We start from the raw sequence: 18,557 nt of genomic DNA on the forward strand, positions 1-18,557 counted from the left end.
CACATCGAGTTAAAATATAATTTTTCTGAGGCTTTTTCCGCCTTTAAACACTAATTTGAATAAAATTATAAAAATTAAAAAAGTAGGATTTTAGTGGATAATTAATCGTATTAAAGTGCGTTTCCGGCCTCAGAAACTGTAATATAGTGTTTTGTTTTTTTTCAAAATTACAATTTAGTTCCTAATTAAACACAATAAAGACATTTTTCTCAGTTTCCATCGAAAAAAGACATAAAGTGTATATTTTCATTATAAAGTGTATATTTTCATTATAAAGGGTATATTTTCATTATAAAGTGTATATTTTCATTATAAAGTGTATATTTTCACATCGAGTTAAAATATAATTTTTCTGAGGCTTTTTCCGCCTTTAAACACTAATTTGAATAAAATTATAAAAATTAAAAAAGTAGGATTTTAGTGGATAATTAATCGCATTAAAGTGCGTTTCCGGCGTCAGAAACTGTAATAAAGTGTTTTTTTCCCCGTTCCGAAGCGTTTCTGCTAAATTTCCACTAAATTAAAAGACTTTTCCAAACAAACTTCAAACTTCGAGTTGGCGCGTGTGCGCGAGGCGCGTGTTGCCTCGCCGCGCGCGCGCGCGTGTGTCCGCGTGTGTGTATTTGTCCGCGTGTGGAGTGCGCGGCGCGGCCGTGCGCGTGCAGCCCGCTCCGCCGCTCCGCGCGCGCAGGGTGTCAATATAAAGTGACGGCCATATTTGCCGGTGCCGCTGTTGTAAACAAAAAGTGAAGACAGCCGCTTCAGCGCGCGCGGGTCATTTCCATTTCTTCACCATGTCTCTGGGAATGTCTTACAAGCCCAACGTCCACCAGCACGTCCCGGGAACTTCGGGCAGCCAGGGTGAGCGGTCGGCGGGGACCGGGGTTGGTGGTGGTGGTGGTGGTGGGGGGGGAGGTCCGGCAGCGCGCGGCGGGGAGAACCGAGCGTTAGCGGCGGGGGTCGGGGAGAGACCTGGAGGAAGAGCCGCCGCGCTAGTTCTTTTTTCCGTCCAGTTCCGAATGTCGGGTCAGATCCGCGGAGCGAAGCTCATTCATATCCGCCATTATTACTAATGTGGAGCGGCGCGCGCGAGCCGCTCGGCGCTCCGCGGCTTCCCGGGGCAAGTCGCGGCGGCGGCGGCGGCGGCGGCGGCTCCCGGGGAGTCGACGACCCCCGCCGCGCGGGCTGAGCCGCGGCGCGGCGCGGCGACACGGACGTACCGGGCCGTCGGTCGGTGTTTTGTTCAGGCTCGTTCCGTTTCCTCCATGATGCTCCTCCGCCGAGCGGGCTGCCGATTGATCTGCCACACACACACACACGCGCACACACACACACACACACACACACACACACACACATACACTCACACACACAGCCGCGCTTCCACGACCCCTGGTGGCCGAGAAGGAGAACTGCAGAACGAACAAAGGATGCGAGGAGAAAAGGAGAGGGGGAGGAGGGAGGGAGGGAGGGAGGGAGGGGGGGTGAGAGGAGGAGGAGGAGAAGTGCGGGACGAACAAAGGAGGAGAAGAGGAGGAGGAGGAGGAGAAGGAGGGGGTGAGAGGAGGATGAACAAAGGAGAAGAGAATGAAATGACAGAGAAGGAAGAAAACCGACTTAATTGATCTCCTAGAAGACTAGTCACTAGAGTTAACCAGGTCACCAGAGTTAACCAGGTTATCTGACCCCCGTTAACCAGGTCATCTGACCCAGTTAACCAGGTCTCTGACCCCAGTTAACCAGGTCATCTGACCCCAGTTAACCAGGTCATCTGACCCAGTTAACCAGGTCTCTGACCCCAGTTAACCAGGTCATCTGACCCCAGTTAACCAGGTCACCTGACCCCAGTTAACCAGGTCATCTGACCCCAGTTAACCAGGTCTCTGACCCCCAGTTAACCAGGTCACCTGACCCCAGTTAACCAGGTCATCTGACCCCAGTTAACCAGGTCTCTGACCCCCAGTTAACCAGGTCACCTGACCCCAGTTAACCAGGTCATCTGACCCCAGTTAACCAGGTCACCTGACCCCAGTTAACCAGGTCTCTGACCCCAGTTAACCAGGTCTCTGACCCCAGTTAACCAGGTCATCTGACCCCAGTTAACCAGGTCACCTGACCCCAGTTAACCAGGTCATCTGACCCAGTTAACCAGGTCTCTGACCCCCAGTTAACCAGGTCACCTGACCCCAGTTAACCAGGTCATCTGACCCCAGTTAACCAGGTCACCTGACCCCAGTTAACCAGGTCTCTGACCCCAGTTAACCAGGTCATCTGACCCAGTTAACCAGATCTCTGACCCCAGTTAACCAGGTCTCTGACCCCAGTTAACCAGGTCATCTGACCCAGTTAACCAGGTCTCTGACCCCCAGTTAACCAGGTCATCTGACCCAGTTAACCAGGTCACCTGACCCCAGTTAACCAGGTCTCTGACCCCAGTTAACCAGGTCATCTGACCCAGTTAACCAGGTCTCTGACCCCAGTTAACCAGGTCTCTGACCCCAGTTAACCAGGTCATCTGACCCAGTTAACCAGGTCATCTGACCCAGTTAACCAGGTCTCTGACCCCCAGTTAACCAGGTCATCTGACCCAGTTAACCAGGTCTCTGACTTCAGTTAACCAGGTCACCTGACTTCAGTTAACCAGGTCATCTGACCCCAGTTAACCAGGTCATCTGACCCAGTTAACCAGGTCTCTGACCCCAGTTAACCAGGTCTCTGACTTCAGTTAACCAGGTCACCTGACTTCAGTTAACCAGGTCACCTGACCCCAGTTAACCAGCTGAGACAATGAGATCGTCTCATAATCTGGTTCCTATTGAACTCGACCAAAAAACTCTGAGTCCTACAAGAAGTTAAAAACTCAGTACTCTGGTGTGGAGTGTGATGTAATCCTGTAATAATGTAATACTGTAGTACTGTAGTACTGTAGTACTGCTAGAAATACTAGCAGAGTTTAGTTACTTCAGCAGTGTAAAGGAGGAAGTGAAAGTATAAATACTGATAATCTAGAAAGTTCTCCAGCCTCAGTTTAATGAGAACAAATACTGTCACATCAAATACTACAACTTGTCAAATAATACTTCGTGTTGTGTGATTCTGAGGTTTTTTAGTTGCTATCATCTCGTTTCCAACTTGTTTTGAAGCGTCTCTTTGTTGTGTGTCAGTTGGAAGCCTGCAGTCGCCCCCTGCTGCCAACATGGCCACACTGCAGTCCTACCGGCCGCTCCTCAGTGACTACGGCCCCCCGTCTCTGGGCTTCTCTCAGGTGAGCTCTGCTTCATGCTTTCATCTCTCAGGTGAGCTCTGCTTCATGCTTTCATCTCCTTTGTGACGGTCAAGACAAACAAACAAACAAACAAACGTTCCATCAAACTCAACATCAGATCAGACTGGAGGAGCTGCTGCCTGAATCTCCTTTATTTACTGAATCTCCTTTATTTACTGAATCTCCTTTATTTACTGAATCTCCTTTATTTACTGAATCTCCTTTATTTACTGAAATCTCCTTCTATTTTAGTTGAAATCTCCTTATATTTTAGTTGAAATCTCCTGATATTTTGCTGAAATCTCCTTTATTTACTGAAATCTCATATTTTAGTTGAAATCTCATATTTTAGTTGAAATCTCATATTTTAGTTGAAATCTCCTTGATATTTAGCTGAAATCTCCTTATATTTTAGTTGAAATCTCCTTGATATTTAGCTGAAATCTCCTTTATTTACTGAAATCTCCTTTATTTACTGAAATCTCCTTATATTTTAGCTGAAATCTCCTTATATTTTAGCTGAAATCTCCTTGATATTTCGCTGAAATCTCCTTTATTTACTGAAATCTCCTTATATTTTAGTTGAAATCTCCTTCTATTTTAGTTGAAATCTCCTTCTATTTTAGTTGAAATCTCCTTGATATTTTAGTTGAAATCTCCTTATATTTTTTGGTTGAAATCTCCTTATATTTTAGTTGAAATCTTGATATTTAGCTGAAATCTCCTTATATTTTAGTTGAAATCTTGATATTTAGCTGAAATCTCCTTATATTTTAGTTGAAATCTCCTTGATATTTAGCTGAAATCTCCTTGATATTTAAGTTGAAATCTCCTTGATATTTAGCTGAAATCTCCTTGATATTTAGTTGAAATCTCTTTGCTATTTTAGTTGAAACCTCCTTGATATTTAGCTGAAATCTCCTTGATATTTTAATTGAAATCTCCTTTATATTTATCTGAAATCTCCTTTATATTTATTTGAAATCTCCTTGATATTTAGTTGAAATCTCCTTGATATTTTAGTTGAAATCTCCTTGATATTTAGCTGAAATCTCCTTATATTTTAGTTGAAATCTCCTTGATATTTAGCTGAAATCTCCTTTATTTACTGAAATCTCCTTTATTTACTGAAATCTCCTATTTTAGCTGAAATCTCCTTATATTTTAGCTGAAATCTCCTTATATTTTAGCTGAAATCTCCTTATATTTTAGCTGAAATCTCCTTGATATTTCGCTGAAATCTCCTTTATTTACTGAAATCTCCTTATATTTTAGTTGAAATCTCCTTATATTTTAGTTGAAATCTCCTTCTATTTTAGTTGAAATCTCCTTGATATTTTAGTTGAAATCTCCTTGATATTTAACTGAAATCTCCTTATATTTTTTGGTTGAAATCTCCTTATATTTTAGTTGAAATCTTGATATTTAGCTGAAATCTCCTTATATTTTAGTTGAAATCTTGATATTTAGCTGAAATCTCCTTATATTTTAGTTGAAATCTCCTTGATATTTAGCTGAAATCTCCTTATATTTTTTGGTTGAAATCTCCTTATATTTTTTGGTTGAAATCTTGATATTTTAGTTGAAATCTCCTTGATATTTAGCTGAAATCTCCTTGATATTTAAGTTGAAATCTCCTTGATATTTAGCTGAAATCTCCTTGATATTTAGTTGAAACCTCCTTGATATTTAGCTGAAATCTCCTTGATATTTAGTTGAAATCTCCTTGATGTTTAGCTATAATCTCCTTGATGTTTAGCTATAATCTCCTTGATATTTAGTTGAAATCTCCTTGATATTTAGCTGAAATCTCCTTGATATTTTAATTGAAATCTCCTTTATATTTATCTGAAATCTCCTTTATATTTATTTGAAATCTCCTTGATATTTAGTTGAAATCTCCTTGATATTTTAATTGAAATCTCCTTTATATTTATCTGAAATCTCCTTTATATTTATTTGAAATCTCCTTGATATTTAGTTGAAATCTCCTTCATATTTTAATTGAAATCTCCTTTATATTTATCTGAAATCTCCTTTATATTTATTTGAAATCTCCTTGATATTTTAGTTGAAATCTCCTTGATATTTATCTGAAATCTCCTTTATATTTAGTTGAAATCTCCTTGATATTTTAATTGAAATCTACTTCATATTTAGCTAAAATCTCCTTGATATTTTAGTTGAAATCTCCTTATATTTTTGAGTTGAAATCTCCTTGATGTTTAGCTGTAATCTCCTTGATATTTAGTTGAAATCTCCTTGATATTTAGCTGAAATCTCCTTGATATTTAGCTGAAATCTCCTTGATATTTAGTTGAAATCTCCTTGATATTTTAATTGAAATCTCCTTGATATTTATCTGAAATCTCCTTTATATTTATTTGAAATCTCCTTGATATTTAGTTGAAATCTCCTTCATATTCTAATTGAAATCTCCTTTACATTTATCTGAAATCTCCTTTATATTTATTTGAAATCTCCTTTATATTTATTTGAAATCTCCTTGATATTTAGTTGAAATCTCCTTCATATTCTAATTGAAATCTCCTTTATATTTATCTGAAATCTCCTTTATATTTATTTGAAATCTCCTTGATATTTTAGTTGAAATCTCCTTGATATTTAGCTGAAATCTCCTTGACATCAGAGTTTGGAGTCGTTTCTCTGCGTCTCGTCCTGGGCTCTCTGATGAGACTTGTTTTGGGCCCCCAGGGTTCGACCGGCAGCCAGGTGCCCCAGAACAAGTACGCGGAGCTGCTGGCCATCATCGAGGAGCTGGGCAAGGAGATCCGGCCGACGTACGCCGGGAGCAAGAGCGCCATGGAGCGGCTGAAACGAGGTGAGGCGTCAGACTGTGGAGGGACGAGAGACCCTCGGGGGGGGGGGGGCGTCGCCCTCAGGGGGGGCGTCGCCCTCCGTCACTGTTCACCTCCACCAGAACGACTCAATGTTTCCTGTTTAATTTTCATTTAAAACAACAAGACGTCACATGACTTCTTCTTTACCACAAAAAGACCATGTGGACTGAAAAACATCAGTATTTGAACATTTATCCAGAGAAGAACCACCAAACGACGGCAGCTTGACGTTGCTGCTTCCAGCTACAAACACAGTACCGTATTTTCCGCCCTATAAGACGCACCAGTGTATAAGGCGCACCTACATCATTTGACATAATTTATAACTTCCTTCATATATAAGGCGCACCGCCCTATAAGGTGCATGGAGTAGACCAATGGTCAGCAACATTTATAGCTCAAAGCCATTAGGTTACATTTTCCACTGATTCTAACACCCAGAGAGGTGCACACACTTTATTTTGATAGTCCTACCTGCAGCCTATGCCATGAGGACACTACACACAAAACCTTCTTCACTGCTGGTTGACAACTTACAACTACCGGTAATAAACTAAACTACATGAACTAAGCAACAAAAACACAACACAACACAATTATTACCGACACCACAAACCAAATAGAACCCCCAATAATTGCATTTAAAACACCACAAACAGCTGCAATGAATTATGGGAGTTTCTATCGGCTGTACTGAGGAGCTCAGGATGAATTTGTCGCTGCAAGGCATGATGTCCCATCATGCCTTGCAGCGACAAATTCATGTTTTGTGTTGTTGGAGGTTATTGTGGGTCGTTGTTGGGCTTGGTGTTGTGTTGATTGTGTTTATGTGTTTTTGTTCCCCAGTTTAGGGAGTAGTTATTTCATCTAGTTTATTTTGGTTTGTTAGAATGTTGGTGTGCAACCATGAGTGATGAATGTGTTGTGTGGAGTGTCGTCCGCTCTGAACATCTGGTTGCGAAGTTGTCAAAATAAAAGCTTCTGGTTGTTCAGCTGTCAAATAGCAGTCTCAAGTAGAGCAATTCTTCCATATATAAGGCGCACCGGCAACTTTTGAGACAATTTGAGGTATTTAGGTGCCTTATAGTACGGAAAATACGGTATTTGCTTTGGCAGTTTGGCCGGGTTGTCAAAGTCACGTGGACACGGGAATCAAAACCGTCTTCCCAGAATGCATCTGTGTTGCTCAGACCCTCCCTCTTCCTCTTCGCGTCCGTGAAAGTTGCATTAGCGCCACCTGCTGGTCGATTCCTCTGGTTCCTCCTGACAGACTGAGGCCACCGCACAAGCTCACCGTACTTAAATCCAGACGCTCGCCCATTTATTTGCTTTTGGAACGCGTCTCCCTCCTGCCTCACGCGTCACACCCCGACGGGCGACTTCCACCTAAATAAATCCGCTTATTCCACACGAGAGACGCCCAGAAAAGCCTGGATTTGAAGCGGGGAAAACCCAGATAATGTGAAGTTCACGTTGCAGAACTGGACAAACCAAAAAAAAAAAAAAACTAACGGTTCAAAGAAAACAAGACGAGATCTGATGAATATTCAGATGTAATGTGTAAATAACAAGATAAAGCGAAGCAGTAATGAGACGGCGGTGCAGTGTGTGTGTGTGTGTGTGTGTGTGTGTGTGTGTGTGTGTGTGGTGCAGCTGCAGCATCATTCCCTGTCACACACTCCCCTCTAGTGTCACCAGACAGGAAGCACGCCGGGCGGCTGACAATCAATGTGGAGCGGAGTGGCGGCGGACTAAGGGGGCGGAGCCTCCCGTAGCCCCCCCCCCCACCCCCACCCCCACCCCCACCCCGGAGCTCCACCGCACAGCTAATTAACAGCTCTGGAGTGCTTCTCCCTCGCCTCGCCTCCTCTTCCCGCCGCGCTCCGTCTCTCCCGGCCAGGGCTGGCAGGAGATGAAAATTCCCTCTATTAATTAATCTGTTACATACAGGGATGGGGATGAAACCGTGTGTGTGTGTGTGTGTGTGTGTGTGTGTGTGTGTGTGTGTGTGTGTGTGTGTGTGTGTGTGTGTGAGAGAGAATGGGCGCTGTGGATGGCTGGTAGAATAACACGCCATGCTGGATAAATTAATAAGCCTTCATAAGGAGCCTCTGTTTGAAATTGGATTTGCGGGCGATGCCAGCTTTACTCAGGCACATCAAAGGAAGAGCGGCGGGCCGTTGCACCGCTACGCCACTCCGCCACTCCGCCGCTCCGCCGCTCCGCCGGCCCCTGACCTTGGGATTCAGCTGGGTCCGTAAAGCACTCACCTCGGGCCCGCCATTGATCCGGGCCGAGACGAGCCGATTGGCTGTGGACGTTGGAACCATCCAGCGAGGCTAAACGGCGGCTTTGCCGCTTCATGTTTGCACTGCTAATCCAATATTTAGGAAACCAACGGCGCTTCCTTGTAATGAACGCGGGACGACCCGCGGGCCAGAGACGCGCCGCTCCACAGTCGTCACGTCTCCGGGTCGGGGGTTTTTTTTTTTGAGGAACCCTTTGAAAATGACGCTACGGAGGCGAGACGGAGGAGAATCAAAGCCCTTTGGGACGTCGCATCTGGACAAAACGTCACGAAACCTTTCAAGTTGCGGCGTTTCTACAGAAGCAATAGAGAATAGCCGAGAACCAGTAAATTAAATAAGCATTAAACGCACCATTATAGCGTCATGGATTAGTAAATACAAAGATTATAAACTGAGAATAGAAAAAATGCATTGAAAACAAGATTCAATGCATTTAAAGAAATCCCACAGCAGGTAAATAAAATGCCTTGAGGGTGTGTATTAGGCGCTCATCAAATATTTCTATATAACCGGTCTAATGTGAGATTAATGATCAGATGATAATGGGTGAGATTTTCTCCATTAACCCCGTCGTCGCCAGAAATAATCCCCCGTCACTGGAGCTCTAATCCAAGAGGTCCGACACTTAATGAAGCCGAGATACTGTGAGTGTTAATAAACACCGGCGGGACAAATATTAAATTAAATTAAATAATTAAAATATTAAATTGAGATTTGTGATGCTGCTTTTCTTTTGATGTGACATAAAGAAACAAATCACAAACAAAAACAAGCTGTGTTTGAGCGGATAGAACTCCAGCAAATCCTCCAATATAATCCCAACAGATTAGATTTGAGAAGCATCTTTCATTTGAAAACACACGTGAGGGGAGTTGAGCAAGGCGACCGGGGGAGTCGAACTCATCCCACTTCACCTTCCAGCCCCAGTTTCATCCCGAGCGGTAGGATAGTGCCATAATAACCTTTTACATTTAATTTACGGGTTAAATTCTTGCTTGTGATGAAGAGTTTACGTTAAAATACTGCAAAAAAAAAAAAAAGAACCTCTGGTGCAAAATATAGAAAATGTCTCAAAACCGCCTCCTATCGCTGTTAAACTGACAAATCTGATGGAGACAATCGAGTGTAATGACTTTCAGTGTTTTCTTCTGTGTAAATGGAACCTAAAGGTGATTTAGACTGACGGGAGTTATTGGAACGTCTTCGCATATTAAAGGTTGAGGAGGGAAACGATTTGGAGGGTCATGAAGTGTTGTGTTATTATTAGAAACGTGCTACAATTCAACATGTTGAACGCAGTGAATAACTAAACAGCTGCTGTTTTACAAACATAAAAGCGAGTTTGCAACATGCAGGTGAATTATTTATCAGGATTTACTGAAAGTAGAGCGACGGCGCCTCTGTTTGTCCAGTTCGACCCCAAAAATAGTCAGAAAATGTTCACGTCTACCGTTTATTTAATGTATTTTAACGTCCAATTCCTAATTTCTAACTAATGGAACACAAATATAGAATTTGTAAACAGGAAACTGTCATGCAGCTTTAACAGATCACATCATTGCATGTACATATACATATATTTATACATGTGCAAGTACACTATTACCATTATTATTATTATTATTATTACTGATATATATATATATATATATTGTTATATTGTTATATTATTGCTACCATTATTAGTAGTACTATACACAAGTATTATACACTATTGCACATTGTTATTATCTGTATTATTATTATTATTATTATATAATGCCTACCTCTAATGGCTCTGCCACTGCACCTTACTATTTATTTATCTTGCTTTTATCTCGTGTTTATTTCTAAGTGTTCCGTTCTGTGTTTTACTTTCTGTCTTATACCCAGATATTTTTATATTTGTATTTTTTACTTTTATTTCTATTCTATCGTACCTTATAATATTCGTATGTACCAGATTGCTGCGACGAAACAATTTCCCTTCGGGGATGAATAAAGTAATTATCTATCTTATCAATCTATCTAAAATTAGTAGCCTCTGCCGCCCTCTTGTGGCTGGATCACACATTATCTATTCGGGCTGTTAAAATACTGTTTTAACGAGATATTTGGGGGGGGGGGGGGGGGGTGTCGTCCCTCTTACCCGGGTCAGCTCAGACTCGGACACGGAGCGCTGCGGGGGCGAGCGGCGGTGGAACATGGGCGGGCTGACGTCCCGGTACGTGGGGCTGTCGTCGTCGTCGTCGTCGTCGCCGTCGCCCAGCAGCAGCGGCGGCGCCGCGTCCACCGACTCCTCGTCCTCCTCCAGCTGGGACGTCAGGTCCTCGGGACACATCTGGTGGTCGAGGCCATTCTGGCCCAGGTTGCAGTGAACAGCTGGGGAAAACGGGGCGAGGAGACAAGACGGTTGTTGAGATATTTGAACAGGACGAAGCCACGGGGGGATGCTGAATCATTCCAACCCTCACTGTAAACTGCACACCGTCCACTAGATGGAAGCAGATAGTCGCACGTCACCTGGAGCTCAGGGCTTCAGACGATACTCTGCAGAAATTCTGCATGCGAGCTCATCACCGGCTCAACATCCCCCTCCACATGAGCCGGATTCACACATGGAACATCGTCACGGTGACCCGCTGGTGCCAACCACTAAACCACATCGTCGAAAAACGACTGCAGCGGGTCGTTTTTTTTTTTTTTTTATCCCCGCCAGGAAGACAGAGGGCATAAATCCTGCAGACCGCAGAGCCTTGATGAGGGCTCAGCCTCCGTTACGACCATAAATCTCCCCGAGCTCCTCGGATCGGTGCACCGCTTCCAACTTTTAGCCCGACAACGTGGAAACTAAAGCGAAAGAGAAAACCCGGGGATCAATCCCGCAGGCGTGTTAAAAGCCTCATCAAAGCGCCACGCGACGCCTCGATAAAACTTGTTTCGTCGTCGTTTCTTCCTTCATTGAGCTTCAACTGAAGACGCTTTGCGCTGCAGCGCCGGTTAAAAGATCAAAGAGACGATTTTAACTTTGATTTCTCTAAAGAACAGTCTGTTCAGTTCCAAACGAGTGGAGGAAAACAACAGAAAACCACATCAACTGCTTGGATTGGTGTGTGAGATTAATAACACACATTAAACTTGTGTGGTCGGGGAGTGTGAGGATATTACATATTGTCCAAATACTATATATTGTGGTAATATTGCATAATAAAATATACAGTATTGCATAGCTTTATGCACAAAATAAAAATGTTTTTAATGTATTGCTCAATGTGCATATATGTTTCAGGGATACTGCAGAATTCTTAAGTGTTGTGGTGTCGTATGTCGTCTACATGCTATATTAGGGGATATTGCACCTCGATTTGTACAAAACAAGAATATTGCACATTTTTTATTTGCAAAATAAGATTATTGCACTTTTTTATGACAGATATGGGACTATTAGGAATAGGAACTATAGCACATTTTCATCATATAAAATGTGAATATTGCCCATTTTGTAAGTATGAAATGACAATGTTGGATATTCTACATGTTAAAAAAAATGTAGTATTGCACACCTTATCTGTAAAAATGTGAATATTGCAATTTTGTATGTATAAAATAAGAATATTGCACATTCATTGTGTGTGATATGGGAATATTGCACATTCTTTATGTACAGAATAGAAGCTATAGCACATTTTCATCATATAAAATGGGAATATTGCCCATTTTATAAGCATCAAATGACAATGTCGCACATTTTACATGTTAAAAAAATGTAATATTGAACACCTTATGTGTAAAAATGTGAATATTGCAATTTTGTAGGGAGAAAAAAAGAATATTGCACATTTTATATGTAAGATATGGGACTATTGCACATTCTTTATGTATGATATAGGAATATTGCACATTTTTATCTTATTTCATAGTCTTCAATTGTCTCTGTTGGACCAGGAAGTCATTATAACTCACATTTAACAGATCACCCTCCATTCAAATATTCTTATTCAGAGTCGGGTTAACTAAGGCCACAGCAGAAGGCCATCTTCCGGAGCGGAAGCCGTTAGTCGTATTCAACGATTCGCCGCGATGAATCAACGCGACCGTCTCCGATATCAGCGGCAGACGGAGCGGAACGAGGTGACGGCTAAATATCAGCCAAACGGAATCGTCAGTCTGCGCGCCGGCGGAGCGACGAGCCAATTAGGGATGGATGACAACAACAACAACAACAACAACACGCCGTCGTCTCGTCTCACAGGAGGCGGCGGGAAGCGTAGCGCCGGAGGTCCCGTCCACCTCCTCCGATGTCCGTGAGACACGAGAGGAAACGTGACGGGATTCAGTAAAAGGAAAACCAGGAGCGTCTCGAGGAAACGACCTTGGATCCCGCCGGGGGGGGGGGGGGGGGGGGATTTACAAACCACACATCCTCCCCACCGCCGATTATTCAGGGACTGTTTGCTCTTCGCAATGTCGCAGAAGATTTAGTGGAGGAGGTCAAACCGAAGGTGGCGGAACAGGGGAGTTCGTCGTCACCGGAAATATCGAGGTCGAAAACAGCAAACCAGTAAACCAGCAAACCAGCAAACCAACAAACCGACAAACCGACAAACCAGCAAACCAGCAAACCATCAAACCGACAAACCGACAAACCAGCAAACCAACAAACCAACAAACCAGCAAACCAGCAAACCAACAAACCAGCAAACTAGCAAACCAGCAAACCATCAAACCAACATACCAACAAACCAGCAAACCATTAAACCAACAAACCAGCAAACCAGTAAACCAGTAAACCAGCAAACCAGCAAACCAACAAACCAGCAAACCAGTAAACCAGTAAACCAGCAAACCAGCAAACCAGCAAACCAACAAACCAGCAAACCAACAAACCAACAAACCAGCAAACCAGCAAACCAACAAACAAGCAAACCAACAAACCAACAAACCAGCATACCAACAAACCAGCAAACCAACAAACCAGCAAACCAACAAACCAGCAAACCAGCAAACCGACAAACCGACAAACCAGCAAACCAGCAAACCATCAAACCAGCAAAGCAGCAAAGCAGCAAACCAGCAAACCAACAAACCAGCAAACCATCAAACCGACAAACCGACAAACCAGCAAACCAACAAACCATCAAACCGACAAACCATCAAACCGACAAACCAGCAAACCGACAAACCAGCAAACCAGCAAACCAACAAACCAGCAAACCAGTAAACCAACAAACCAACAAACCTTCACAACATTTAGCTAAAATTGGCTTCAAGTTGAAATGAGTCATTTTCAGTCATTATTGTTTGGTTTTTGTGAAAATAATAGACGTTTGACACAAATACTCTGAGCCACAACAACAATAAAAAAAAGTTTTGAATTTAAAGGTTATTCGGTTCCTACTTTTCCCAGTCGGGATGAAAGCAGGCCGTCGGGGGCCCTTTGAACTCATGAATTACCTGTAGAACTACGGACCGTTGGAACAGACGGTGTTCCAATGAGCCTTAGACCCACTAGAGGGCGCCACTTTGAAAACATTTCGACCTGAAATACAGAGAATGTTTAGCAGAACTGGGCGTTTTTGAGGCGTCACACAGTTTCTCTAGACCAGGGGGGGTCAAACTGATTTCAGTTGAGGGGCCACATCAACCTGACCTGACCTCTGGAGGGCCAACAAGTCAAACATCACATGTTAAACTGCAGATATGGACAAATGCAAAGTCTTTCCTTCTTTTGATTCTTTTGTAACTGCAAGAATTTGCCAGTCTATTCTGAAATATACATATTAAAGGAAATCAGATATTATTATATTTGCAAAAAAAAACCTCAGTCACTTGTATCTGGACATCGTATTTTTATTCAGGATTAAAACAATTTGTCATCATCTGGAAATTGTTTTGAGTTTGCGTGTCTAAAGTATCATTTCACATAAGTTGGACTCGTTTTATTGTGAAAGGTGTTGCGTCATGTGACCTCCACAGACGCATTAATGTCGGGGGTCAAATTCTGACCAAGGGCGGTTTTGAATGTCATTTTTGCCGATCGAGTGTTTTTAGATCAGCCTCTGTCAGTTTTCATATTTATACTTAAAAAAATAAATAAATCTCATGGCGGCCGGATTAGATCCTCTGGCGGGCCGCTTCTGGCCCCCGGGCCTCATGTTTGACACCCCTGCTTTAGAAGAACTGTCGAGTATATATATATTCTCCTTTAGCCGCACATTAGATATCATTTACCCGGAGACGCTGTGATCCTGAGGCGAGATTCGACACCCGACCTGCTCCCATCCAGAAACGCTTTTAGGATCTTAATGCCAATATGTTGAATCTGAATTCACCAGGTCATAATTGAGAGTTTTTCCTGATTTGAGTATTCCTCGGGAGTTTTGAGTTTTCCCAACGCCACTCGCCAGGAGGTTGCAAATTCGAGTGAATGTGCTTAGACGTCTCACACACTTACACACACGAGTGGGCCAGGTTCCAAACAAAGCCAGCTTGAGATGCGCGGCACGAAGCGCCGCTCCCTCCTCGCTCCCTCCTCATTCCTCTCGCCGCCGCCGCTCAGCCGCCCTGCATGAGGGATGAATTATACATCCGCTCATGCAGGATCGACTGAACGTCGCGGGCTGAAGGCAAAGAGGACGACAGCGGCGAGACAAAGAGCGACGGATTTGCTCCTGGTGGTTTCAAAGGGAAGTGGGGGAAGGAGGGGGGGGGGTGGCCAGCAGGGGGCCAGACTTTCTCTTTTTTTTTTTTTTTAATAGCAACAGTTGCTATAAATAGCAGCATTACATTCCGCCCTCGCTCCTCTCTGACATGCTCTGTGCCGCCATGGAGAGGGAAAAGAGACGACGTGCCTCCATCCTCCCACCACGTCTCGCTTTTTATTTATCAATGGGACTGAGAGGGAAATGAATGGAGACACACAGACCTGGTAGATCAGTGTTTTTCAACCTTTTTTGAGCCGAGGAACACGTTTTTTCTTTGGAAAACTCTGGAGGCACACCACCACCACCCGAAAATGTTAAAATGTGAAACTCTATAGCCTCTATTAACAATATAAAGTCGTTCTCATCAACGTTTTATCAACAGGAATCAAATAAATACAGAAAAAAAAGTCTTTTTTTTAATAGTGCCTCCCTCAGTGTGAAACCTGGACCTGATGGATGAAGAGCTGAGATCCTGGTTCACATTCTTCCTTTTCAAAAACTTCTCCATCACTGTCACTGACACAGTACTTTGATACAAGATGGTAGCAGGAGGTGGAGATGAACCACACTGACGTCTGTCACTTTACATTTCACCGGCAAAGTTCTGTGCTGCCCTCTAGTGGTGAAGAGTATTTATACATGATTACTCTTCAACACACTGTCGCTGTGAGAGCAAATGTTTTTTTTTAGAAAAAACTGTCATGGGAAATTGGATCATTTCCCATGACAGTGATGGAGAAGTTTTTGAAAAGGAAGAATGTGAACCAGGATCTCAGCTCTTCATCCATCAGGTCCAGGTTTCACACTGAGGGAGTCACTATTAAAAAAAAAGGACTTTGTTTCTGTATTTACTTGATTCCTGTTGATAAAACTTTGATGAGAAAGACTTTATATTGTTAATAGAGGCTACAGAGTTTAACATTTTAACATTTTCGGGTGGTGGTGTGACTCCAGAGTTTTCCAAAGAAAAAAAGTGTGTCTTGGCTCAAAAAAGGTTGAAAAACACTGGATTAGAGGAATCCTGAGATCGTCTGGAGCCAAAATCCTAATCGCCGTTAAAATTCCATTAATTGAGCAGCCCTAATCTGCAGACTTTGCGTTTTCCTCCGAGTCTTCAGGGTTTTTACACTTGTGTCAAAAAACAAAATTAGGGATTTTCGACTCGTGGAGAGATTTTCCAGCTCCGTGGTTGGCTTCCTTCAATAAACAGTTAAAATAAATTGTACTTTCTCCAGGCGTCTACCCAGAAAGACTGCCCCTCCTTCCTCCTCCTCCTCCTCATTATGAGCCTGACGAGAAAATGAGATTTCTTATATCACGTAAATGTCGAGCCGTTTCACACAGAAACTGGCTCCGACACGGATTTATACAACAAAACTGCAACGTAGATATGAAGGCGGCGTTGCATCGCCGTCCTGCGCTGCCCTAATGAGAAAAGATGGCGGGGAGTTTGCGTGTGAATGCGTCTGCTGATCCGTCGACCCCCCCCACCCCCCCCGTCCAGAATCTTTTCTGCACACTCAGCAAAGCATTCATTAGAATATATATCTGAAGTGTGGGGGGAAAAGAGCCGAGGGTGCAGATAAGAGCAGCGTGTGATCACCAAACCCTCGCCGCACTTCAAACGCCAGGAAGAGATACGAGCGTTAAGATGATCCGGCTTCCGCTCGTCCGTTTCTCGGCCGACGCTCAAAGAAAACCTTCCTGAGGTTTAGCCAGAGCGCCGTCCGGCTCCCGACGACCGACCGCCGCCGCCCATCATGAAATGTGACGGCGGCGTCCAGGTGGTCATGTGACCCGGGATGCTGAGCGTCACTCAGCCGTCTGTAACCTTTAGGGCCAAAAGAACAACTTTGGAAACTTTCCATACGACACGTTTTGTCTGGAGCCGTAATTTGTAACTCCTGTTTTCATTTTCCATTATTCTGGTGGAGGTTTTTTTATTATTATTTATATTTTTATTTGTATATATATTTATATTCTTATATATATACATACACACACACACACCCATATACATACATATATCTATACAAATATACACATATCTATACAAATATACACATATATACATACATATATGCATATACATATGTATATACATATATATATGTATATATACATACACATGTCTATACATATATATGTGTGTGTGTATATATATATATATATATATATATATACACACACACACACACATACAGATGTATATACATATATACACATAAATATGCACGTACATATGTATATACATATATACATATACATATACATACATAAACACATACATATATACATACACATACATACATATATATACATACACCTACATATATATGTACATACACATATATATACATACATATATACACACACACACACACATACACATATATATGTATATACATATATATATATATATATTTCTTTTAAGCCATTTTGTGTCTGTTTTCACGGTCTGGAGTCTTTGAAGCTCCGCGCGGCGGCGGGGAAGGCGAGGAGGACGCGAGCGGGACCCGTAGCGAGGAGAAAGGCCGAGGACGGGAGTCGGCGAGGTGGAGGGGCGGAGGCGGATGGAGGAAGACGGAGCGAAACGACCCACTTTTTGCAGCGCAAACGCGGGAGCTAAATATAGCCGCCGCGGAGCCGCGCGGCTCCCGTCGCAGCCGCGGAGCCGTTAGCGTTCTCCGCTTCAAAGGAAGACGGTGGAAAGGGTGACGGGAATAGAATCTCTTTATTTAGAGCCCAGTCACGTCTATTATTATTGGATGAGAGACACAAACTTCCCCCCGTTGGGCCGCGGCGCACGGAAACTTCTGCAGACTAAGAGGAAAGTTTAAGATTTCATTGCAACACACATCCATCCTTTTATCTCCTTACAAGTTTGCAGCGACGGCAGCGTCCATGTTGTATTTCTATTGAGGCGACTCAAATATCGACTCCACACTTATTAATGTGCCTTGTCTTAAAACCCATTTTTGTTCTTTGGCTTTTACCTCAGCGTGAGACTCTGCTCTGGTTTTAGTGCCTTCGTTTTTTGTCTTATTGTTTTAACTTTTTATGTTTTGTTTATTGTTTTACCATCAGATTGTTTTTATTGCTTTAACTTTTTTATTGTTTTAATGCTTTTATTTTGCCTCTTATATTTTTATTTCAATGTACAGCACTTTGTCTCAGCTACGGCTGCTTAAAGCGCTTTATAAATAAAGTTGAGTTGAGGAAGGAAAAAAAAAACAGCCAACAGAAGTCAAAGTGGCGCCACACAGCAAGAAAATAATTCACATTTCCTCGTTATTCATCAAAAACCTGAGAGAATCGTGACTTCGCTGTCTCGGGACTCAACTCAACTTTATTTATAAAGCGCTTTAAGCAGCCGTAGCTGAGACAAAGTGCTGTACATTGAAATAAAAATATAAGAGGCAAAATAAAAGCATTAAAA

General features: G+C 42.8%; 1 protein-coding gene across 1 annotated transcript; it reads left to right on the forward strand.

The window, feature by feature from the left end:
* Positions 1-456: 456 nt before the first annotated feature.
* LOC308144882 (cyclin-dependent kinase 2-associated protein 1-like) lies at positions 457-8,469 on the forward strand (the record flags this gene model as incomplete). The annotated part of the gene is made up of 4 exons (XM_080516139.1): positions 457-861; positions 3,165-3,265; positions 5,981-6,107; positions 8,270-8,469. The coding sequence occupies exons 1-4, from the start codon at positions 795-797 to the stop codon at positions 8,467-8,469; spliced, it is 495 nt and encodes a 164-aa protein (XP_080372265.1). The 5' UTR covers positions 457-794.
* Positions 8,470-18,557: the final 10,088 nt, after the last annotated feature.

Source organism: Blennius ocellaris (assembly GCF_963422515.1).
Source record: "Blennius ocellaris genome assembly, chromosome: 20".
Lineage (NCBI taxonomy): Eukaryota > Metazoa > Chordata > Actinopteri > Blenniiformes > Blenniidae > Blennius > Blennius ocellaris.